General features: G+C 44.9%; 1 protein-coding gene across 10 annotated transcripts in view; it reads right to left on the bottom strand.

The window, feature by feature from the left end:
* Nucleotides 1-2,093: 2,093 nt before the first annotated feature.
* The window catches only part of APBB3 (amyloid beta precursor protein binding family B member 3), a 43,111-nt gene continuing 20,987 nt past the window's right edge, over nt 2,094-24,217 (bottom strand). For 2 of the 10 annotated variants that reach the window (XM_053246455.1, XM_053246461.1), the window contains 11 exons: nt 15,228-15,406; nt 12,705-12,765; nt 10,360-10,506; nt 9,810-9,937; nt 9,491-9,496; nt 9,295-9,409; nt 8,660-8,747; nt 7,145-7,228; nt 5,958-6,073; nt 5,034-5,234; nt 2,094-4,339 (listed from right to left, as the gene is read on the bottom strand). In XM_053246455.1, the coding sequence (XP_053102430.1) occupies nt 4,097-4,339; nt 5,034-5,234; nt 5,958-6,073; nt 7,145-7,228; nt 8,660-8,747; nt 9,295-9,409; nt 9,491-9,496; nt 9,810-9,937; nt 10,360-10,506; nt 12,705-12,765; nt 15,228-15,406 (1,368 nt within the window). In that variant the 3' untranslated portion in view covers nt 2,094-4,096. Of the gene's footprint in view, nt 4,340-5,033; nt 5,235-5,957; nt 6,074-7,144; nt 7,229-8,659; nt 8,748-9,294; nt 9,410-9,490; nt 9,497-9,809; nt 9,938-10,359; nt 10,507-12,704; nt 12,766-13,616; nt 13,694-15,227; nt 15,407-16,297; nt 16,385-24,217 lie in introns of those variants that run through there. The other 8 variants (XM_053246459.1, XM_053246464.1, XM_053246460.1 and 5 more) reach the window with 8 other exon arrangements.

The following is a 24,217-nucleotide window of genomic DNA, read 5'->3' as shown; positions in this document are numbered from 1 at the left end:
GCCACTTCTGGAAAGACTTTTCTCGGCCCTTCTGCTGCCCTCAGAAATAGCTGTGATTCACTGCAGGGGGCATCAGACAGATGATGGCCCCGTGACACGGGGAAATCGCCTGGCTGACACCTGTGCCCGACACGCGGCGCAAATGGAAAGGGAGGAGGTCAGAGGACTACACCCAGCTTGGGAACCGAAGGGGACAGCATGTGTGGGAGCCCTAATTCCAGTCACCCCCACCCAGATGCCTTCAATCTATGATGCAAGGGACCACCTAAGCCCAGACGGGAAATGGGTGAACGGGTGGTGGGTGGTGAATGGGCGGATACAACTCCCTAGTGCCCTAGTCCCCCATGTCATTAAGAATATGCATACTAGCACACACCTTGGAGCGCGCACCCTTTACAGGTGGCTGAAGCAGAGGTACAGCAACAAGGGGCTGCGGCAGGCATGCCGAAATGCCTCAAAAACATGTCCAATATGCCAAAGGAACAACCCTAAAACAGGGGTGCCAGTCCCAAGGGGAAGGCTGCGCACTGCCAGGTACCCTGGGGAGGCCTGGCAGGTGGATTTTACTGAAATGCCAAAACAGGGAACCAAACATAACCTCCTAGTGTTTGTGGATCTGTTCAGCGGGTGGCCGGAGGTGTTTCCAACCCGGCCCGGGAGGTAGTCATGGCCCTGGTTGAATCCATAATTCCGAGGTTCTCTGTCCCAAGGGGCCTCGAGAGTGACAATGGGCCTCACTTTACCTCAAAGGAGGTTTGCAAATTGTTAGACATCCCGTGGTTTCTGCACTCTGCATATCACCCAGAGTCCTCCGCGAAGGTTGAAAGAATGAATCAAAGCCTGAAGATTAATATTGCCAAGCTGTGTCAGGAAACTAATCTGAAATGGCCTAAGGTCTTACCCTTGGCCTTGACCCGGGTCCGAGCGGCCCCATCCTCTCGACTGGGATTGTCCCCATTCGAGCTGGTGTATGGCCGCCCTTTTGTTGCCTCGGAGCTGATGGACCCTCCCGAAACCACCCAGGCATACCTTAGAAAACTCGTAGGGAATCTGTCTGCTTTGTATGTGTATATCAGCGAGGGGCCCATTTTAAAATCTTGTCTCTGGGCCCCCTCCAACCTTGCTATGCCCCTGTGTGTAACCACCGTCAATGATGTACATGCAACAGCACAGTTCCACTCAGTCGCAAAGTTGCACAAATGCAGCTGTGCAATGGTAGATTGGAAATAAGGGGCATCCCATTGCACACCTGAGTTTGCACAGTTACTTGAGTGGAACTGCCCTGCTGCACAGCGCCATCAAAGGTGGTTATACAGGCACAACAGCACAGTGTAGGAACTGCTCCGCTACCCATGTTGCATTGTGCACGATGTCGGCCAATATGCCTCAATAAACGCAAACAACCCTATGGGGTACCCTAGGCCAAGATATTATAGAGACTAGCCCAAGGTTGCACAGAGCCCAATCTACCTCATTTTGTAGTCTGGAGCACTGCAGATTTTGGAATGGTGCCTGGCGTGGCAGCCATAGAGTCCAGTGTACAGAGTGGCTAGGGAGAGAAGCACTGCTGCCCTGCTACAGGCTGCCTCTCTGCTGCCCGTGTGATGTATTGTAGAATGTGGGAGGACTTCCTCCTCCCAATCCCACTTTGGGAGTCTGCTGCTGCCCGCACTGGTCATGTGGGTGCGCAAGCAGCAGAACCCTGAAGAGGCTTGAATTGTCTGGGGGAAGGCAGGTAAGATCCTGCCTTTCCCCCAGCCCACCCCACTTTGGTCATGTGAATGACCTTACTATGTGCTGCATCATACAGGCTCTTGTTGAATTTACTAGAACCTATTTCCAGGTAAACCTGTGTTAGGACCAGGCTGCAAGGCTGTTGGGCTGAGGTGGTCTCATCAAAGAGTGTCACTTGTATCTGCTCCTGGGCATTTTAGTCTACAGCCCGAATTTTAAGACACAATCATCATTTTGGAATGTTGACAGCATCCCAGATTAGTGACAAATGAATGCATTCATTTAGCTCCTTATCAGTAAAGTAATTCATTCCAACACCAGTAACAATATCTGGGAATCAAGTCCAAACACAGAACAAGTTTGTTTTCTTCCACATTAGTAGTTTATTTGCACCAATGATCAAATATAAAGTATCACTGAGGTAGACTTGAGTCTATCCTATCTGGGGCTCCTGTTATAAGTAAGATAATAGTGATAGGTTATGTTAGACCTAAAACTGAAAATAAATAAAATGTGTGGAAACCTACCCCACCCTCTCAGCAGCCTTATCATCCATTTCTAGACAGATAAAGTGAGACACAGCAGTCGTTTTCATTGATGTTGCTACAACAGACTATCTTTAAACAGTTGTGTTTGTTTTGTTTTTTTAAGGAACTCTCTGGAAGCTCCACATTTTTCCTACCCATGCACACAAGTGTAAATGGCTCCTGTGCACGTGGACTTGCTCACCAGCGCTGGGCATACAGTGATGGTCTAGATTTGGATAGTTGTTCCCAATCCAAGTGCCAGACATGGCATGCTGGTGCTACTCTAAGGACAGTCATGAGTGCTGGTGCTACGAACACACAGAAGTTTGTTACAGACATTTTGCTAGTGAGCACTGGAGCTGCATGTACCGTTTGGTTATTCTATCAGGGGTGTAGTGCACCCCATCACCATCTCCGCCGCTCGTATGTGGAGCGCCTCCTCTTACCTCCACCCCCTTCTCGCTGCTACTATCTTAATCTGCCCACTTGTGCAGGGACAGCCAAGGTTCCCTCACTAGCACAAGAGAAGAAACCATGAGTCCCTTCTCCTTGCTTATTGCTCTCTAGGAGCCTGCCAGGAACTCCTGGCAGGCTCCTAAAGTGGCCAGTGAGGGGGAGAAGAAGCAAGGCTTCTTCTCCGGCCGGCATGGAAGCTTCCCCACATCCCCTTCACAGTCCAGGCCCCTTTCCCCTCTTGCTGCTCCTGCAGCCATTAATCTGCCCGCTGTTGTGGGAGGCAGGCAAGGTTTCCTCTGGCAGGAGAGAGGAAGCTGCATGTCTGTTCTCTTTCATTGGGCGCCCCCCCACCCCCGCTCACCCAGCGGGCTCCTAGAGCAGCAAGTGAAGTGAGGGGACCTCTCCTGCCCCTGCAACAGTGGGCAGATTAAAGGCCGCAGGAGAGGCAAGAAGAAGGAAGCTGCTGCAAAGAGGGTCTGCGGAGGTCAGGCAGGTGCTCCTGGGGGTGTGGTGGGTTTACAAGACCTGTGTGAACCCTGGTGGCTACGGCCCATTATGGTCACCAAAGCACTCTCACTGGCTTGTTTTGGAAGGGCTACTTCTCTGTTCAAAGACATTCAGACGTTTATTTTTAAAGTTGGCACAGACTTTGCCAGAAAAGCACAGTCGTGTTGCAGGCCTCTGCCATTCTTGGCTGTATACGAAGCGTGGTAATGTGGTGAAGTAGATGAGGCAGTGTCTGTGTCTCAGTGCATGGCTTAGCAGAGAGTAAATGGTCACTTTTCAAGGGAAATGTTCCTCTGTATATATGTCTGATAAATCCGGAAGCCCACAAGCATATATTTGCTGCCTCGCATAAGTACTTGCCCTGCTCCATGAGGTGCCCAGGGTTGCAAAGATTGCTTCCTTCTGCTGGGCCTGCAGTGTCAAGCCTCATACACCAAGCATTCATGCTGCAGCTAGGGAGGGACAAGCTGCTTCTGCCTCAAGAAGCGGGCATGCCTGCTCTGCCCTGCTCCACAGACCCCACTGGGCATCAGGAGCAAAGCTTTAAGCCTGTGTGGTGCATTTGAGACTTTCAATGCCAAGGACCATTATCAAACATTCATGTGCAGCATTGTGACTACTACTCCAAAGCAGCTTTGCCTCCTCTTGATAGCGTCTACATAGCAAAGGGCTAGAAAACTATACACAGCATGCCCAGAATTAGCCAGGGCCCTCCCTCGGGGCCCAGCCTTGCTGCCTGAATCTGCTGGGTCTTTTAGCATCAATGGAAGACCCAACGGAGAGAATGACACTATTTACACTCTGAGCCTGGACATCAGCAAGAAGGCTGCAGTTACTTGTCCTCTGGGGCCCACTTTCTCCTCCACATCAAGTCATTTGGCTTGCGGGGTCTGCAGCATGGAATGTTTTTGGCGGAATGCTTCAAAGAAAGAGAAGACCCCCCGCTTGCGTGTCGAGGCCCCACTGCCATTTTTCTGCAGGGAGTGCCCTGAGGCAGGAAATGGGTTCACTGGGGAGTCTACCGATACTGTCCTTTTCATTTTCAGGATGGAGCGCGGACCACTTTTTGTTCTCATTCGTGATGTAGAGGCGACTAAGCATTTCTGATACTGGACCTATCAAAGAAACAGGTAGAAAATGGTGAATGTACAGGTTATAGAGCTAGCGTGGGCTTGCAAATACCTGATGCTTACAGTCACTTTAGTTTCTTTTCCTGGCATTATTCCACCTGCCTTTCTGTCTGTGACAGGCTTTATCGAGGTTGGGGCCATCCATTTACTCATACATGAGAAAAGAGGTACCAACAGTATCAGGGCTCACAATGTGAGAATCCCTTGCTAACTGAGCAAAGGCACCTTTTCAAAGTGGTGATTCTCTTTATTTAGCAGGGGGGGAGCAACTGGCCCTATCCATCCCCAGCACAGCATCCCTCCAGTGGCTGTTGCTGGCATCTATCTTATATTTCTTGTTTAGATTGTGAGTCCTTTGGGGACAGGGAGCCATTTTATTTATTTATATCAATGTAAACTGCTTTGGGAACTTTTGTTGAAAAGCAGTATACAAATACTTGTCATATTTGTAATTGCAGTTGAGCTACTAACTGCTGAGGGGTGGGATGCAGACCAGGGCATCTAGTCTTTGGAGAGTGTGAATGGTCCAGCCTCAAAGTTCAAAATGTGCAAGACTGAGAGGCCTCACAAGAAGGCAGCTCTGTATTACATAACCGGCTGGCCTGAGCTACAGTAGGTGTGGAAAATTAAGGCTTTCCTGAAACCCTGTTCAGACCCTCTTAAATGCCCTGGCATTTACCATGCATGCAGCCTGCACTGCTTCCGAAATAGTGCCGGCATCTGGCTCACACCAAAAGGCTGTGCACTGGAAACGTTGTTGCCCCATGTCAGTGATGAGCGCAAAGGTGTGGGCATCTTTCCCAATCCCAATGAAAGTCACATAGCGGACCTGGCATTCCCAAATACAAGTGTCCTCGTCCTCGTCGTCCTCCTCCGCCTCCTCAAAGAACAGAAAATAATCTGGTCAGATTTGACTACAGATGCCACTGCCTCATTTTTCTTCAGTTCTCCCCCTGGTACTCATCTTAGTGTTTTCCCCATACACAGGCACTTGCACATCCCTCAAAACTTTTTCTTCCCTAGATTAAGTAACCAATTTGAACTTTTTTAAAAAATTAAATTTTAAAAAATTGGAAGTTCAGAGAAGGGGCCTGAAATGTTTATACAGATTTTGTTCTATCTGGGGAGCTCTGTCCACAATAAGGAGAACATTTATGGGCAGGATTTATCTATACTGCCTGAGATTGCACAAACTGTGTGCTGAAATAAATTTTATTCAATTTCAGCAATATTCATTTGTGAATTAGAAGAAGACGACGACTTGCGCAGGCAGCAAAGAGAAAGAGAAGCAACAGGCATGCTTTTAAAAAGGACTAATAAGGGTCAAGATGTTTTGCAAACAAAGAAGTCCTATTCCACAAAAAGTTCTGCTTCAGTCCCACGGAAATTAGTGGAACAAATTAGTTGAGAGCAACTTTCTCTGAACTGGCCAATATTCCGACTGTTATTGTGTTTGCCATGAAAACTGAAGTTCCTGAGAAGGCTAATAAGGAACCCAAATGCCCATTATACCTGAACAGGGTTACAGTATGTCAGACGAGAGGGCTGCACTCAGCCACTTGGGTAGCAGGGGAAGTTGCTGGCAAGACGCAAGGAGCATTACCTCAGTCTTGTCTGCTTGCATCACTGAGTCGGAAATGCTGAGGATAGACGGAGTCCACTGCTCACGGCCACGGCTGCCCATCAGGCCTTCAATGGCATTATTTAATATGTCCATCCCTGGGGTGAGGCAAGAAAGTGGGAGGTGAGCCAAGCCACAACTGGGCAGGTCTTCCACCAGATAAATGGGTTTTCTCCAAGCCCAAGCTCTGCATTACAGGAGCTGCCAAGTTGCCTTAACTGGAGTAAAGGATGTGTCATTTGGAGACAAAAAGGGGCAAGGGAAAGGGGGATCACAACTCCAGACAGAAAGTCTTTACAAACAGTTGAGAATAAAACATCCCCGCCACCCAAAAAGAATGTTGAGTCCCCTGCCCACACACACACACTTAAAGGTTTCTAATTCCTCATTTGAAAGGGGCTCCTGCACTTTTAACATCTGCACAGCATGGAAACCTCTAGCAGATGCATATTCTCTTTTCATACTGTACTAGTAATAGAATATGCTATACCTGCTAACCTTCCTGACAAATATTAAAGGGCCAAAGTACAAGTTACATGGGAGATTTAGGACTGGGTTTTCTTGCCTAGCGAGCAAGAGGTTGCTGGTTCAAAATCGAATCCCCGCTAGTATGTTTCCCAGGCTATGGTAAACCCCTCCTGTATTCTACCAAAGACAACCACAGGGCTCTGTGGTCGCCAGGAATTGACGCCGACTCAAGGGCATGACTTTCTTTTACTTTTTTCTTTGGTTTGGTTTCGGGTTTTTAATTTTGTTTTTTTTACTGAAATGAAGCCTTGCAGGTTGCAGATCTGATTGCTCTCATGTGCAGTCAACATTGCCACACCAGGTCATTTTTCTACCTGCAAAGGGGAAAATATGAGGGAAATCATGTTTTCTAATAGATGCCCCCAACCTTATCTGTTGCTTGGCTCTGGCTCTGGCTCAAAAGCAGATTGAGCTATGGAAAAGGAAATGGGTTTCCACTCTCATCGCCCCCTGACAAGGCTGAGGCACTAGCAGGAGGGCTCCTGTGCTAGACAAGGAGGCTTGCAAGGCCCCTTGAGAATCACTCCTTTCTTACACTCACTTCGCACTGACAAATGTCCGTCAGCACCTGCCAACCACGAAGCAGAGCGTAGGCCATCACACAGAGACATAGGTTACAGAATTCAATGAGCACTACCTACCCATAGCCTTGGACACGGGTAAGCTGCCGATATACAAAGCTTCGTATTTCTGCAGAGATTCTTGCACGGCATCCAGAATGTCAACTGCCAGGAGCAAGAGACAGTGAGCACAGCAGAGTCTCCATTGTGCTGCTTAGCAAACCAACCCCAGGCCATTACAGGAAAGCAGGTGCTGAAACATGGCTGGTAGGTGCTTAGCCTTCCATCTCGATCCTAAGCATGCTTACCAAGGAGAAAGTCCCACAGAGTGCCGTAAGACTTACATCCTAGTAGTGTGCTTAGGATGACTGGAGTAGCGGGGTGCCAACTGGCCAGGAAAAACAACAGCCTGTGCTGCTTCTGTTCCTTTAACAGCGGCAGTTTGAGAGGAAGAAATCGGCAGGTGAAGCTTTACACTGGCATGAAGACAACCACAATCACCTGCAGATCAAACTGCTGTTAAGAGGACAGCCACAAAGGCCAGCTCAAACACTGACAACCATGAAGTATTGGCTTCATTCATTCATTCATTATTTATTTATTCAATTTCTATACCACCCTTCCAAAAATGGCTCAGTCCACAGGAATGGAAGAAAGTGGTTATGAAGCCTACAATTCTGCCCTTAAATGAATGGGAGGAAATGGGAACAGTGGCTTATGACATGTTTCACAAGACAGGAGGCAGGCGGGTGAGTAGAGTGAAGAAAGCCTCCTCCCCAGTCCCCCGAGATTGTCTGCTCTTTCATCTGACTAATACTGAAAGCTGAAATTTGCAAGTTTTTGTCGGAGCTATCAAGTTTTGCACTGGAGGCCAGTGCAAATATTGTCTAATCGGGATCATGCAAATTCCTCCATGTTTGAAAGTAAGCCCTAAATGCCAATGGAGCTGCCCTTCATAGACTGCCAGGAATATGGAGACATTTACTTGGAATCAAACTTTCCTGTGTTTTTTCAATGGCATGAGTGGTCAGCAGTTGGGATCTGCCATTTAGATGCCCACCCACTTTCTGAACTTTCTTCTCCACTTTCTGGAGTAAGTTTGCTTTTTCATTTAATCATGATTGTTGCAGAGGTTTCCTCCTCATCTTAAAAGACATAGCAGCATCCCACAAAAGTATTACACTCACAGATCAGCTCATGGTGCATCCAAGAAAGGGAAGGGGAGAAGAGTCTCCTCAGACCCTCTTTGAGTGTCTGCCTGTGAGAGGATACTTTGAGTGTATCCCTGTGAGAGCAGGATAGCTTTCTTCAAACCCCTCCCACCAACCAAAGGACCTCTACATATTTTTTCCAACTCATTTGTGGGCCAGTAAAAGTATCTTTAAGATGTAATAGATGTGGTCCAGTGCTTTTTGTTTTTTTCATTCTTCTAGAATCACAGAGGTTCTTTCAGGATAGCATAAACCAGTGTGACTCTTTGGACCAGTTTGGGCATAATAATTTCTCCAGTTCTGTCTCAGCAGAGAAAGGATAAAGAGCAGATATGTAGCTCCGTGTGCTCTGCTGAGGGTCTTGCAGAATTGAAAATCCTATTACCTTGCAGAGATAAGTCCTCAGGAGTGATGGGTTCAAGCGTGACAGATCGAGTGAGGCTGTTACTTGCCACTGCTCGTTCAGCCATGATCTATGAGACAGAGAGGTGCTGTTACAGACTGGGATCTTCACTGGGAGTTATTGTCTAAACTGGGGGAGTGCAGGTGGCAAAACTCAGGAAGGAAGCCTTTCTGAGATTGAAAGGAACACCGCGACCATGAGGGTAAGAATATAGCACTTTTGATCTCCAAGAATGTGATCAGAATTCAAATGGGAAGCCCCCTTGCTTGATCCTATGCCTATGATCCTATGCCTATTTACGCAGAAGTCAATTCCACCTAGCTGAAATGGACTTACTCCCAAGCAAGGGGAGTGAGAACACACAGAAGTGCAGCTGCCTTTGCAGCTTTGCTCCTCCATCAGCTGAGACCTGATGAGTGTCTGATTTAAAGGATGGTTTTTCCAGGCTATCAGCCAGCCAGGAAGAAACTCCACCAGTCATCTCCTTGCAAACTGAGAGCAGACTAGTTTGCGGAGAACTCCTACTGCTCTGCAAGGACTGGGGAAATGGTGGAGCCAGAGTTCTTCTTACGTGTATGTGTGTATAAAAGAACTGTGCCACAAGTTGGGAGGGATACCTTGGAGCACATTTCATGCAGGGCCTTGGCAATGGCCTTGGCAGGCACATTGCAGTGGAAGACATGGCACTTCAGCATACACGTGTCCTTGTCACTGGCCACGAAAGCAAAATCCCTGCAAGGAGAGGAAAGCCCAATGAGCAAGGGCAGGGCTCCCAGCACTGGTCCTTGCTGCAGGAGGAAGAGGGCACCTTACCTGTCCCTTGGTCAAGAACAGCGTGTAGGGAAAGAAGAAAGGCTGGTTAATGCAGAGTACAAGAAGGAGCAACCTTGTTGGCTCAACTGTAGTCGCCTCTGATGGGAGGAGGAGCCAGTGTCTCTTTGTAGGGAGCAGACCCCAGGGGAAGACAAGGAGAGCAGGATGAAGGCGTCCCCCATTCCAAGACTGTGCCCCACATCCCGGTCTGTGGCAACACCCCAGCTTGGTACAGTGCTAAGATTGAGAAGTTGCCCCTGAAGGTGAATGCCAGCAGCAGCACCTCCCCTCCCCTCTGCCAGGAAAGGCCACCACTCACCTGCCATTGTTGCAGCCCACCCCCCAGACACGGATGTTGATGATGGGCTGACTGTGGATGAGGCTGTGGTCCAAAGGGTCCACTAAACTCATTGTGTCCTTCTTCAGGATCATCACCATGTTCTGGCCCTGGGAGAGGAGACTAGAGGACTGTGACTCAGGCACTGTGTGGGAGTGGAAAGCCCCCTCCCTGTGCCTCTCCCAGCAAGCACTCTAATGATGCCCCCTTCAGGGGGAAGGCCAAGAATGGGACTGGGATGTTTATCCCAGGCCATCCAAGATGGTGCCTAATGACATCTGCCTGTAATGCAAGGGATGGAAGGGAGAAACAGCATCACTAAGACGGCTGGGGAAGGCAGGAACTGAGGTACCCAGCCGAGTATGCACATGTCCATGCCTGGGAAAGTAGGGAGGAAAACAAGATAGCACCTGGGCCCAAGAGAGCAATGGGTGTGTTCAGCAAGGGGGCTGCTGCTGGGAGTCCACTGGGGAGGGCAGGAGTCAGGTCTCAGACTATGAGCAAATCCCCCCTCCATGTCTTTGGCACTCACCTCACCCCATCTGTCTGCAGGGTCCCAATTCATACACTTGCTCTGAGAGAGTTGCTGGATACAATTATTCACAGCGATGCTGCTTTTGCCAGGGGCCAAGTCCTCCTCAGGGATCTCCACCCAGCCCAAGGAACGCACAACGAAGCACTGGTAGGGGAAACATACAGGGGTCACCATAAGGCAGGTCTTAGGGCCTCCCCACCCCAGCCCTTCAGTGATAAAGCCCAGTCCATTTGCTACTTGTAGGGGGCATCTGGACTAGTGTGGAGAACAGGAACAGCCCCTCTCCTCATCTGACTACTGGCAACATTGTGCCTACAGCCTGCTGTCACAAATCTAACTATCACCGACACTCGGGGTAGCTCCACCTGAAATCCCTCCCGCACAAAAAAACATCCAATCGGTTGACTGTTTTTGCTTTTCACTAAGGCTGCTATATTCTCTGACCTGTCAGTTCTATGCCATAATGAAGCCCTCATACTTGTCATTATATGGTGGGTGTCATACTAGATGCAGATAGACTCAGGGCCGGTTACTTAGAAGATGAAACTGTTTAGTTTTTCTTTCTCCTATCAAATTGTAGCTTGTTGGAAATTCACACCTCAGACTGGTGGCCAAAAGGCATTCCAGTGAACTAACCTGCAACTCTCTAGTTTCCAATCCCTCATTAATTACCCATGCAGGAAAGAAATTTCTCTTCCTTTAGGTGGGAAAAGGTTGCCTAGCAAACCGTTCTGGGTAATTTTGTATCTGATGGTGGGAGGGGGGACTTTGGGGGATATCTGCAGAGAAGAGGTTACCAGGAATAAACTCATTAAAAGGATATTGATAGGATCGTGTCTCCCTCCCACAATGAAAGCAAATTCTTCAGCAGAAGTCACTTGAGTGAAAGAGGATGCACATATTTGTTTTAAGTTAGAAGCTGCATTTTGGAATGTTACATGCATGCAATCCTTCTTTATCCTCTGTCTTCATCAGATTAACACATTAATGTGCCCTGCCTCAGAAGCAGAAATTATTAACCAGCTAATTCATCTGTGTTCAGCCTGAAACCGTACAGCAGTACAAAGTTGAATTTACAGCAGAACTAGCAAGATTCTTCAGGTAGGATCTTGCTAGTTGTGCTATACAGTATATTGAACCCAGACTGCCATGTTTCAAGGCTGGGGAACTCGGATGAATTATCCTGGTTAGAATAATTTCTTCTTCTGAGGCAGAGTCCTTAAATATTTCTATGATGATCTAGCAACAGGAATGAATTGTGCAAGAATGTATCTCCAAACACTCAGGCTGTGCTTGCTGCTAATCCTGGGAAAGGGAATAGAAATATTAAATCTGGATAAAACAATAGTTCGGAAAGAAAGAAAAATGTGTCTTTGTTATTCAATGATGCAGGGATGCCAGGTATCATTTATTTATGTATCTATCTATCTATCACATTTTTATACATTTTTCATCTTAGAAGAGGCATTCCTATTATGTGTAAGAGAAGGGGGAATATCTCTTGAGATGGTACCTGTGGCCTGCCAATTTTTAAATGTGATTACATTAAGATTATTTGTTTCAGTGTCTTGCCCTATTGACTAAAAAGATGCTCCTGCTAGCAAGAGGTTTATCCTCGATTAATCTAACCAATTACTTGGTTACATCTTGCAGCCTTAATTTATCACCATCTTTGTTTTACGATGTTGAGGTGCTTTATGGAGGCTTTAAATACATTGCTGTTTTTATCTTTTGTATTGTTTTTATCTTTTGTATTGTATTGTTTGTATTGCATTGTTTTTATCTTTTGTATTGTATGTCACTCACTCTTTTTTGTTTTTTGTTTTAAAAAGCAAACAAGTAACGGCTGTTCAAGAGCAGCTAACTCCAGCATAGAACTGTTGGGGTTACCTGACTGCACTTGTGGTTTTCTCATGTTGGTTCCAGGGAGGAAAGGGGATGTTGGGTTCAGGATGGAGGAGATGTCGCAAAGTGACTAGATGGGCTTGAACACGATCACTTACATGTTCTTAGCTACTCATTACTATTTGACCTTTCATATGAACAAAAGGGTGGTTAAAACATATTAAGTGATCTTGGATTCAGAGTGGGGGACACTAAGCTGCAGGAATGACGGTCAGAGCACACATTTATAAGAAAACAAGGGAGAGTCTCCCAGTGTTTCACAGAATAGCCTGACATCACCTGCCAAGTTCAGAGGGACAAATCCTTTCCTGCTGCCTCCAAGAAAGGGCCTTACCTATGCTGCCCTCATCTCCCTTGTCCCAAAGAAAGGGGCTTCCTCTGCCAGTCAGGTTTCTGAACTAAGTGCCCCCTGTGTCCCCCACCTCACCTGACTGTACCTTGGAGCCAGGCTCTGTGTTGCCCTGATGATACTCCTCCCCATGCCAGGTCAGAGATGTCCTGTAACAGGTAGACAAGCATAGCAGTGACATTGAGGTTCTCAGTCACATCCATGGCACAACCCTCGTGGGCTCCTGTTCATCCCCAGAACAAATCCCATGGCAATGGCAGAGTATGGGTCTCAGAGACGTAGGTTTTGGGCGGTATGAAAATATGTTAATGAATTAATGAATGAGTTAATTCATTAAATCAGTCTCTTAGCTCTGTGGCATCTCACTAAGTTTATCTCAGAGTGGTACTAAGTTCCCATTGGCCATAGCCAAAGACTCTCCAGAGCTGATGTAGTGTGGTGGCTAAAAGGCTGAGCATGAATCAGGAAGTCCTCATTTCAAATGTCATCACTGTCACAACCACACTAGATGTCCTAAAGCAATCTACTCCCTCTCAGCCTCAGTGCCCCCCACTGATAATACTTACCTTTCAGGATTGTTGTAGGGATTGCAAGAAAATACAAGTGAAATGCTCTGAACACTGAAAGGTGCTATACAGGCGCTAATTAACTATTGTTGTTGTTTTAATTCCATAGATCACTTATAACCATTACATCTGCTCAACTTGCTCCCTTCAGTCCAAGGGTGCTCTCTACTTTGGAAGAGTTCCTGCTGCAAAGACATCAGGAAACATACTAGGACAGATACTGGAGCAGAGGAGCAATGTTTCTTACTGACTAAAAGGAGACAGACCAAAGGCTCATGGATCAGGAACAAACCCGCTAGCTTATGCATCTGCACAGATCGATGTGACTTAGGAGATCACTAGAGGAGAATTTTACTAGCCCCAGAAACCTCTCTCTCACTCAGATGAGATATGTCCAAGTGCCTTGGCAAAGTGGCCTGGGCAGACAACCCTACCTTCTGGGCAATGATGCCATTGGGCTTGGGATAGGTCTCTCCCTTGGTACACGCCTTACTGTAGCAGCCTGAAGATCCTGAATAAGGAAAGAGGAGAAGCTCATGAGAGTTCCTTCAGGAAGGAAGCCAACTTGGGAGAAAACACTCTGTCATATTGTTTTTAGCATTCAAGCCTCATGTGAGCAGGGCATTTTGTGGGGATAGATTCCTTGTTAAAGTGCACCTGATTTCCACAGGACTGCTAGTGACCACACTCCTGATTCCCCAACACACACCAGTCTGGACTGCAGATGAGTATTAATCATGAATCTCAGGTAGCAAAAGGATCTCACATATCAAGGGATAGTAAAGAATTTGTGTGAGATCCTGGAAAATCGCTGCCAGTGATCTAACAGTAGGTTTGATGGGCTAAGGGTATGACCAAGTATTAAGCAGCTTAATATATTCCTATGCAACTAGTGCAGGTGACTTCTTCTTTCCTCATCCTTTGGGTAATATATGCAAGACCCTTCTACTGAGTTACTCTGTAAGGTCAAACTGGACTGACAGTTTGGCAAGAGTTCATTATTCAGCCAGAATCTACGCCCTTTTTTCTATAAATTTTTGGCAGTTCGTTTGAAATATATAGATTGAGCTAAATCTTGGTAAAAAGCAGCTTGGTTCTCCAATGAACATGCTGACTTTACTGCATGGATTAAAATATGATAAATCAATAGGTTTTAGCATTGATTACAGTTAATTTATTTTATCCTGGACATTCACAGTACTTTAATGGATGGCCTCAGCTGATGCTGACTAAAGTTGCATCCTAAATATAGTTACTTGGAAGCCATACTGAAATCAATTCATGTAAACATGCTCAGGATCACACTGAAAAGGCTCCTTTTGGCACCATCTCTTTCTTCTTTTCGACACCAGGTGAAGACCTTTGTGTTCACTTTGGCTTTTTAAATTTGATTTTTAAAACTGATTTTTTTAAAAAGTTTTTTAAAAGTGTTGTATTTTGAAGTTTTTTGATATTCTGTTGTGATTTAATGTGTTTTGTGTGTTTTTATTGGACATTTTAATATTGTATTGTGAGCCATCCAGAGAACAATTTGTTATGGGGTGGCTAAACAATACAGATTAATTTATTTATATTATCATCATCATTATCATCATCGATCCAACATGATGTTTTAGCACTTAAACACTATGGAAAATAGTAGCTGTGATGTCCTCATTTTCCATGGTTGTGCACGCAGTCAAGTTACTGTTATTCCTCATCTCCCAACATACCTGCCCTCAGGATGGCATTATAAGACCTTATTGTCAGCTTTGAAAATGAGATGTCTCTCTTGTCCAGCAGGACCAAGAACATGCTGAAGCATTCAGATATACCAATGCCGCAAGCTGGGACTGAATCCATAGCTACTACCCTGTAAAATTTTACCATTTCTGCAAGTCTAGTTGCCATGCAGTGTGAAAAAAGCAAATTTGCCTTTGTTGATATGTGTTAAAAAAACCCTAATGGGTGATATGTTGGAATCTATAGAGAGAAAGGGTTGGACTACTTGTACCAATTATGTCAACAGCATTGATCATGCAAGGAAGGACTTAGAATCTTGATACCATTTCAGGTAAAGCAGCTTCTCCACTGGACCCTGGGCCAGAAGTGCAGGATGGATGTTGCCACTGAGTAGTGCCAGTGGGCACATGCCAGTAGTAGGTCCCTGAGGAGTCACGGATCTTCCTCCATCCTGGGGGAAGGTCAAGATCTGCCTCCAGATTTTGATCATTCCAGAGATTATCTAGGAAGAGAGAATACATCAGATGGGAGATAGGCAAGATTCATTTAAAAGCACTGTGACAAACTCAACGGAGTTTACAAACTCTACAGGCACAAAGAAAGCTTCCACAGAAAAAAAAGAGATATATTGAAAAGAGCAGGTATATTGAAAAGACGCACTCGCTGAGATTCTCACTAATGAAGAGTGCACACTTGGAGGGATTGTGGGGTCACGATGGGAGCCCTCATGCAACTCCCCCCTTCCCCCTGAGTATACATTTTTGGAAGGGCAGTATAGAAATCGAAATAATAATAATAATAATAATAATAATAATAATAATAATAATACCCCCAGTGAGGCACTACCTTGGCATGGTTGTGGGGCTTGTGTGCTCTGAGGAAGGTGAGAGCTATGCCAGAGGTCCAACCATACTGGACAGGTCTCACCAGAGGAGCCAGACAAAGAGTGCCTCTCCCATCAACAATATGGTGAGACGTAGCTTTCATAAATCTATACCGGATCGGTCGCCGCCTGGGTCAACAAGGACCGCGCCAGGTGCTATAGTCCCTGGACATCTGGTGGCAAGTGGGCAACAGGACTCAGGATCTTCAGTTGAGCAACCAGGGCTGAAGACAGCAAGGTTACTGGAAGAAACGTCACTTAACCGAAAAAAATATACGAAAAATGCCAACAAGGAAATAATGATCTGCTATTACAAGTCTAGTCCAACTAGAAGAGGTTATTTAAAAAGAATGTACCAAATTTGGAAAGAGAAGCATCCAGATACAGAAATAACAGAACAAAGGCTAGCAGACCAGAGAAGATACATAATAAGAAATAAAGTATTCACAGGAGTTGAGCTGGAAGAACTGCAAAGAGCAACACAGGATCAAGATATGGAAGAAGAATTACCACCAACTGAAGAAGTTGCTCAGGCGCAGGTGGAGAAGGTGTTGGAAATCGAGGGGCCACAGAAACCACCATCAGCCAATTACAAAAAGCAGCTTTACTGGGAACAGCCTATATTCTGCGACGATATCTATAACAACTGACAATAAAATTCAGCCATCCCAGGTCCTTGGGAAGGACTTTGTGTTTAAGCCAAAAGCCATGCAGTTCATCGTAGCCTGGAACAGTCCAATTTTTAATTTTCTTTGCTCTTTCACTTATTAATTCTGGTGTTATTATTAGATCTTGCATTTATTGGTTACATTTTTCGACCTCTTTCACCCAGCCTGCTTTTTTATTATAATCTATTGGATTGTCCCATATTTTCCCCCAGAATTGCACTGTTTCTTCTTTATTTGGTGTTTCTACGTTTCTTGCAGTTTCTCCTTCTATGCTTTGGTAGAAACGTCTCTGATTCGACTGGAATTGGAGATTCTGCCTGTGTTGCGTAATTCTGGCTTCGTATCTGCTAACCTTCTTTGACACTGCTGTTATTTGCTGCTTTATTATTTCCAGGATTTCTCTAATTTTCCTTGAATCTAGGTGGTATTTTTGGATCAGATACTGTTTGGTGTTTTCATTCTTCAGCTTCTTGTCTTTCATGTTTTTCAATTTACTAGCATCTGATCTAAGCCTGGCAATTTTATTTTCTAATCAAATCTTCCATTTAGGTGTGTACTACTTTCATTTTTTACAGGTCCAGTGATCTTATATCCGAGCTCTTGTGGTGTTGTTGCTGCACTGTACATTAGTTGGTTTATTTCTTGCAAATTATTGGTTGTTATTTCTGCAAGTGCAGCACTGACATCTTTTAATGCCTGAGCAAGTTGTTTTTTGGCAACTGTTTTTAGAGCTGGAAGTCGAACCCTGGTGGTTGTTTGGTTCATGTGCTCAGTTACTTTTTGCTTTAGTTCTTGTTGCTTTTCTGTTAAACAGCATTCGGGTTTTTGAGGGTGTTTTTAAATTATCTCTTGTTTACACATTCAGACAGGTGCTATTGACTGGTTTGTTTTATCCACACACCGAGTCCTTCCCAAGGACCTGGGATGGCTGAATTTTATTGTCAATTGTTATAGATATCATCGCAGAATATAGGCTGTTCCCAGTAAAGCTGTTTTTTGTAATTGGCTGATGGTGATTTCTGTGACCCCTATGGTGTTGAGGTACTCTTCAAGGTCTTTTGGAACTGCACCTAGGGCGCCAATTACTACTGGGATTATTTTGGTCTTTTTCTGCCACAGCCTTTCAGTTTCAATTTGTAGATCTTTGTATTTGGTGATTTTTTTCTATTTCTTTTTCTTCTATTCTGCTATCCCCTCCCCTGGTATTGCTATGTCGATTATTTTAACTGGTTTTTCTTTCTTCTCGACTACAGTTATATCTGGTGTATTGTGTGGCAGATGTTTGTCTGTTTGTAGTCGGAAGTCCCATAATATTTTTACATCTTCATTTTCTTCAACTTTTTCAATTTTATGGTCCCACCAATTTTTGGCTACAGGTAGCTTGTATTTTTTGCAGATGTTCCAGTGTATCATCCCTGCTACCTTGTCATGCCTTTGTTTGTAGTCAGTCTGTGCGATCTTTTTAAAACAGCTGATTAGGTGGTCCACTGTTTCATCTGCTTCTTTACAAAGGCGGCACTTGCTGTTTGTGGTGGATTTTTTGACTTTTGCTCTTATTGCATTTGTTCTTAGTGCCTGTTCTTGCGCAGCCAGTATTAAACCCTCTGTTTCTTTCTTCAAGTTGCCATTCTTAAGCCATTGCCAGGTCTTGGTGATGTCTGATTTTCAACTTATATTGTGCAAATATTGACCATGCAGGGGCTTATTTCTCCATTTTTCTGCTCGGTTCTTGACTTGTTCTTTGTTGTAGGCCTGCTTTCTTTCATTGGTGTTGAATAGTTTCGCGTTATTGACCATTTTAAGTGCATCTTCTTCACTGTCCTTGATATATTCTTCAAGGCCTCTTTTCTCCTCCTCTACTGTTTGATGGACTTGCAGCATTCCTCTTCCGCCTGAGCTGCGAGGGAGGTATAGCCTATCTACATCACTGCGGGCGTGCAGAGCATGATTGATGGTCATTATTTTCCTGGTCTTACGATCCAGCGTATTATTATTATTATTATTATTATTATTATTTTGATTTCTATATTGCCCTTCCAAAAATGACTCAGGGCCGTTTACACAGAGAAATAATAAATAAATAAAATGGCTCCCTGTCTCCAAAGGGCTCACAATCTAAAAAGAAACATAAGATAGACACCAGCAACAGTCACTGGAGGTGCTATGCTGGGAGTGGATAGGGCCAGTTACTCTCCCGCTGCTAAATAAAGAGAATCACCACATTAAAAGTTTCCTCTTTGCCAAGTTAGCAGGGGTTAATTATGACTTTTAGGTCAGCAGTAGAGAATCCTGTGAAACTGAAATGTTCCCCCACTGGTTTCTGCATAGTGTATTGCCATTCTTTGTCAGTTTTATGTCTTTTTTTCTTTTTTCTTTTTTTTTGCTTAGATATTGACTTGTTTGTCCTATAGAGATAACAGAAAGATAATGTTGGCAGGTAACAGCACATCTCATGTTGGAGGAAAAGCAAGTGAATGAGCCTCTGATAATGGTATGGCTGATGTTTTTAGGTCCTGTGATAAAGTTGCTCAAGTGGATATGGGAACAGAGTAGGCACCTGAGTTTGTTGCAGGGCAGGGTCTAGGCAGTAAGTACGAAGAAAACACTGTATTGTTAAATACCTGAGCTTCGGGTTTGCAAAATGTTTAAAATGCAGTATCGCACAGCAGGGAAATGACTTGATTAGCAAGCCAGAGCTTGCCGGTTCAAATCCCCAATGATACCTATATTGGGCAGCAGCAATATAGGAAGATGCTAAAAGGCATCATCTCAGACTGCGCAGGAGGAGGCAATGGTAAACCCCTCCTGTATTCTACCAAAGAAAACCACAGGGCTCTGTAGTCACCAGCAGTTGACACCAACTTGATGACACATTTTACTTTTACTTTACTTGAAGAGAATTTCATTCAAAACAGGATGATTACCAGATACCTTAGTATTGTATCATTTATTGCCTTTTTGGTTCAACAGGCCTGAGTTTTTATTCAGCATGGACTTAGGCCTTTTACTCATGGCATGGATTCATGCCTTTTGGCAGTCATTAATGTAGTTATTAATCCTATATTATTCATTTATGTAAAATCTTTTGTTTGTTTCTTGACAATAGAACCTACTCTTTTTCTAGTTCTGGATACCCTATTCCTGTACTTAAGACGTATCTTATGTCAGTATAAAATTCATTTTCAATCTTTTGATATAGAAAAGTGTTTTATACATAAAAAGCCTTCATGTAAAGCTTTATACATATAAAGCCTGTTATTTTCCCAGTTGTGGCTTTAAGGTTTTTTGGTTTTTTGGGGGTGTGTGTGTGTGTGTTTATTTGTATTGAATTAAATTTGTTAAACCGCTAGTGTGGCAATAACAATAAAAACTAAGTGCACAGTTGATATATGTTTACATCCTTCTGTCTATTCACACACACACACACACACACACACACACACACACACACACACACACACACAATCTTCTGTCCAGTCTTTGCTATGCAGTCTAAACAAAAGACAAATTTCAACCAGGATTAATCCTGTGTTATATCCTCCATTTTCAAGGGGGTAAGAACTTCAAGCTCTTCTCATGAGTCTGCTAATGGAGTTAGCAAAAACCTAATATATGTAGGAACATTGCACTGGGATGTTCAGCCTTGAGTAGATAACTCAGCATTGCAAAGAGATGAAATCAATGCTCACAAAGCAATAAATCAGACAGCTGAATTCCAACATTAGATCTGTCAAGCTAAGTGCACACTAAACTCTCATGGGAAATACCAAGCTCAGAAGACTAGTGAGGTTATGCCTTCAAATACAACGGACAGCTTCAACATTATCAACAATCTCCCTCCTCCCATAGAGCAGCCACCAAAGTTTACCTTACAATAATAGCTTTTAAAAAATACTAGTATAATTTTCGGCATCAAGTTTAAGGGCTGGCCCCACATAACCAACATATGGCTAAAGGGTAAAATCCCAGATGGTTAACCTAAAGAATTTCATCTCCAGAAACTGGGATGCCAGAGGCAGCATGGTGCCAAATGCCACTTGGCATTGTATGCTGTCCTCCCTTTCCCTGTTAGCAAGCACGATGCCATACATGCACTCCCTTTCCTCACATGACACTTTCGGATAGTGCACTAGTACCACCACCACTGCTCCTCCTCCCACACCCTGGATTAAAAAAAAACCCAACACACAGAGGAGAACAAAGAGAAAATGTGTAGAGGAGAGCAGGGTAGGGGCCTATCCTCTGCCGTATATCCATGAGTTAAGCCCTGCTCCTAATTACTACTAACGCAGCAACTCTGTTTGGGCATTATCTCCTAGGACAAAGTTTGAGAAGCTGGTAGTCAGGAGGTGACAGCAAAGAGGTGTGGGGTGTAGAATCCCGAGGAGAGAGTTGTGGTATGCAAGGACAAAACAGTGGAGTTGAAGCAGGAATTTTAACCGTTTGATGAGAAAGATATTATGTACAGGGAGGCAAGTGCAATCTGCCCTCAGTGCACTTGCTGGGGGCTGTGGAATACAAGTAACTAGAGCACCATTCAAAAGCTGGCCTGGATCAAGGAATGGATTAACCAAAAACACCACATGGGGGAGTCAGGGCAGGAGGCACTTCAGTCAGTGCTTCTTTGTACTGATCTATGTGTCCACTACTTCCACTTCTGCGCCATTCATTCTCTTTTTGCCTTTTTTAAATCCAGCGAATGGGAGGAGCAGCAGCAGTGGCCGGCTAAGGGTGGGGGGAAGAGGGACAGCCAGTGAAGATGGGCAGAAACAATCAGCAAGGTCAGGTCCAATGATCCACCTCAACTAATCTGCCATCTCAGGTGGCCCCCTTACCACGGTTGGGGGCTACAACTGAGAGCAGAAAAGAGCAATGGAGGGAGAGGCTCCATAACTCTTTGTTATCTTGCTGTTTTACCATTCAAAATAAACTACCTCCGTGCAGCTGCTTTCTCACCCATATGGAAATTGATACAGGGTCTCCATATCTTATCCCCTGAAAGGAGAATAGCAACTTAGGAAGGGGCCTGCAGGCAATACAATAGCTGCAGCCAGCCACATTTATTTCATACTGAAAGCACACTAGGTATTGTGCAGATTCCAGGAATGACAAGTTCCTTTTACAAATAATTTACAATCTATCTTAGGTGGGTAAGGCTGGGGGAGAAGTTTAGAGATTTCATGTTGGGGCATTTTTTGAGATGCTAGAGCCCAGTTTCAGTGACCATGGATGAAGAGCGCAGCTTTCATCACACCCTGCCTTTCTTGGAAATTGATGTGTAAGGACCAGAGTCAAAAGCAAAGGCAAATGTTCAATCTGGTGTTTTTGTGCAGGACTTCCAGGTGCAAGGCTAGAACCGTAACTGTATCTGCCCCAGTGCACAGAGCTAAAAATACCCAGAGGTCAGTGTGCCCCTTCTCTTTATTATCCTGTTGATTCTCCCAGGATGGAGGGGACAGAAGGTGAATAATCCATCTCTTGCAATTCAATTACACAGTGCAGGCCCTGCTGTCTCTGCTTGCCAAGCTACTTTCTGTTTAATCAAGTCTTGCTATCCCTTGGAGCAGCTCAACCAACTGCCAGAAGCAGCTACACAGGAGTTGACATTTTCTGCACACAGATCAGTGCAAAGAAGCAGCACCGACTAAAGCGCCTCCTGCCCTGGCTCCCCCACACCGATTTTTGTGATCACCTCCTACCAGCTTCTCAAACTTTCTCTCAGGAGATGGTGCCCAAATTATTAATTATGGTGCCCAAATGGTGCCCAAATTATTAATTATTATCATTATCACTATCATTATCATTATCATTATCACTGCCCTGGTGGCGCAGTGATAAAACTGCCACCCTGTAACCAGAAGGTTACAAGTTCGATCCTGACCAGGTGCTCATGGTTGACTCAGCCTTCCATCCTTCCGAGGTCGGTAAAATGAGTACCCAGAATGTTGGGGGCAATATGCTAAAATCATTGTAAACCGCTTAGAGAGCTCCGGCTATAGAGCGGTATATAAATGTAAGTGCTATTATCATCATCATCATCTACATTTTATATCCCACTCTTCCTCCAAGGAGCCCAGAGCAGTGTTCTACATACTTCAGTTTCTCCTCACAACAATCCTGTGAAGTAGGTTAGGCTGAGAGAGAAGTGACTGGCCCAGAGTCACCCAGCAAGTATCATGGCTGAATGGGGATTTGAACTCGGGACTCCCCGGTCCTAGTCCAGCACTCTAACCACTACACCATGCTGGCTCCAAATAGAGGAGCACCAAATAGAAGAGCTGTGCTAGTAGTAGTAGTAGTAGTAGTAGTAGTAGTAGTAGTAGTAGTAGTAGTTAGGAGCAGGGCTGCATTTACAGATAACTAATATATTAAGGTCACTTGAAATCATTCTCTGTGGTGGCAAGTTGCTTGCAGGCAGTAGTCCACCTTACAGATTGGGTAACTTTCTCCCTGCCACACAAAACAGTTTATCTGTGTGGTAGGCCGCTGGATGTGAACAGTTTGACATGCTGTTGACGCAGACACTGAAGAGGGAGCAGGAAAAACAGTGTTCTGGAAAAGAAAGTTCTGTCATTGCTTCATACTTTCTGGTTTACATTTCCTCAGTCAATCAATCTTTATTACAGTCTTTGACCAGCATAAAGTAGATTACATTAAAACATTAAAATTAAAACAGCATCGAGGCAGCATTAACATGGGCTATGCCCAGAACTGTGAAGACAGTAGAGAAGCTAAAAGCTATATACTGCAATACTGCTACTGTTAAGCTGCGGTGAGCAATCTTAAAACTACAGTTAAAACAGGTAAAAAGACTATATAAGAGCTTTAAGTGGTTATAATCTACTCAGGTCTGTGAAAGTTAAAATTTTACCCAGTCAGTAAAAACTATAAAACTATAAAAGGCTATGGAGTGTGATAAACTGTGTGACCACGAGCTGTGTCAAGCCTGATTAGTTCTTGCTGTCAGTCAGGACCCGATGAATTTTACATGCTGCCGCACAAAACTTGGCAACATTATGTGTTATGTGTTAACAACGTTATGGGTTAGAGTCAGGGAGCAGGAGAGAGACACAAGACTGGCCTGGGCAACCTGGGGACTCAATTAATAGCGGAAGGATGAGGGTGATACAAATGTCTCTGTAGAATGGGCAATGGAGGAGGACATGCTCTGTTGTTTCAACTTGCCCAGACTCACAGGGGCAAAGGCGTTCCGAGAAGGGGGTCTTCTTATATCTGCCTTTTAGCATTGCCGAAGAAAGGGCACAACAGCAGACCAGGGTGAAGATCCTTCTGTGTTTGGGGGCTTCCAGCTGCATGAGGTATACAGCAGGAGATGCAGTGTATCTTAGTCTTTCAATGATGAGGAAGTTTGGCACTCTGCCTAAATCAGTTTGGCTCTCTATGTCTATTATGCATTGTTTGATGAGAGTTGTTGCCTGTTGGTTCATAGCCCATGGAAAGTAAGAGGGGAGGGGAGAGCCCCATTTTTGTCAGCAGTGTTCATTTCCAAGTGGACTGATAAATTGTCCTCTAATGTTAGGAGGGTTAGACCCAGTGGGAGGAGGGATCATCTTAACCAGTAGTTGAGTACGGCCATCCAAACTCTGGCTTCCACTTTCACCAGACCTGCCTCTAGATGTAGGCTAGTGTTAGAGACACACTAACTTGGAGAACTGCTCTTAGGAATTTGGAATGGACAAGCTCCAATGGGGCAAAGTTGGAGAAGGAGCCCAGTTGAGCACCATAGAGGAGTTGTGCCAGT

Source organism: Hemicordylus capensis, chromosome 4, assembly GCF_027244095.1.
Source record: "Hemicordylus capensis ecotype Gifberg chromosome 4, rHemCap1.1.pri, whole genome shotgun sequence".
Taxonomy (NCBI): domain Eukaryota; kingdom Metazoa; phylum Chordata; class Lepidosauria; order Squamata; family Cordylidae; genus Hemicordylus; species Hemicordylus capensis.
The sequence above is the reverse complement of the archived record's forward strand: the minus strand, read 5'-3'. Positions and strand labels throughout refer to the sequence as shown.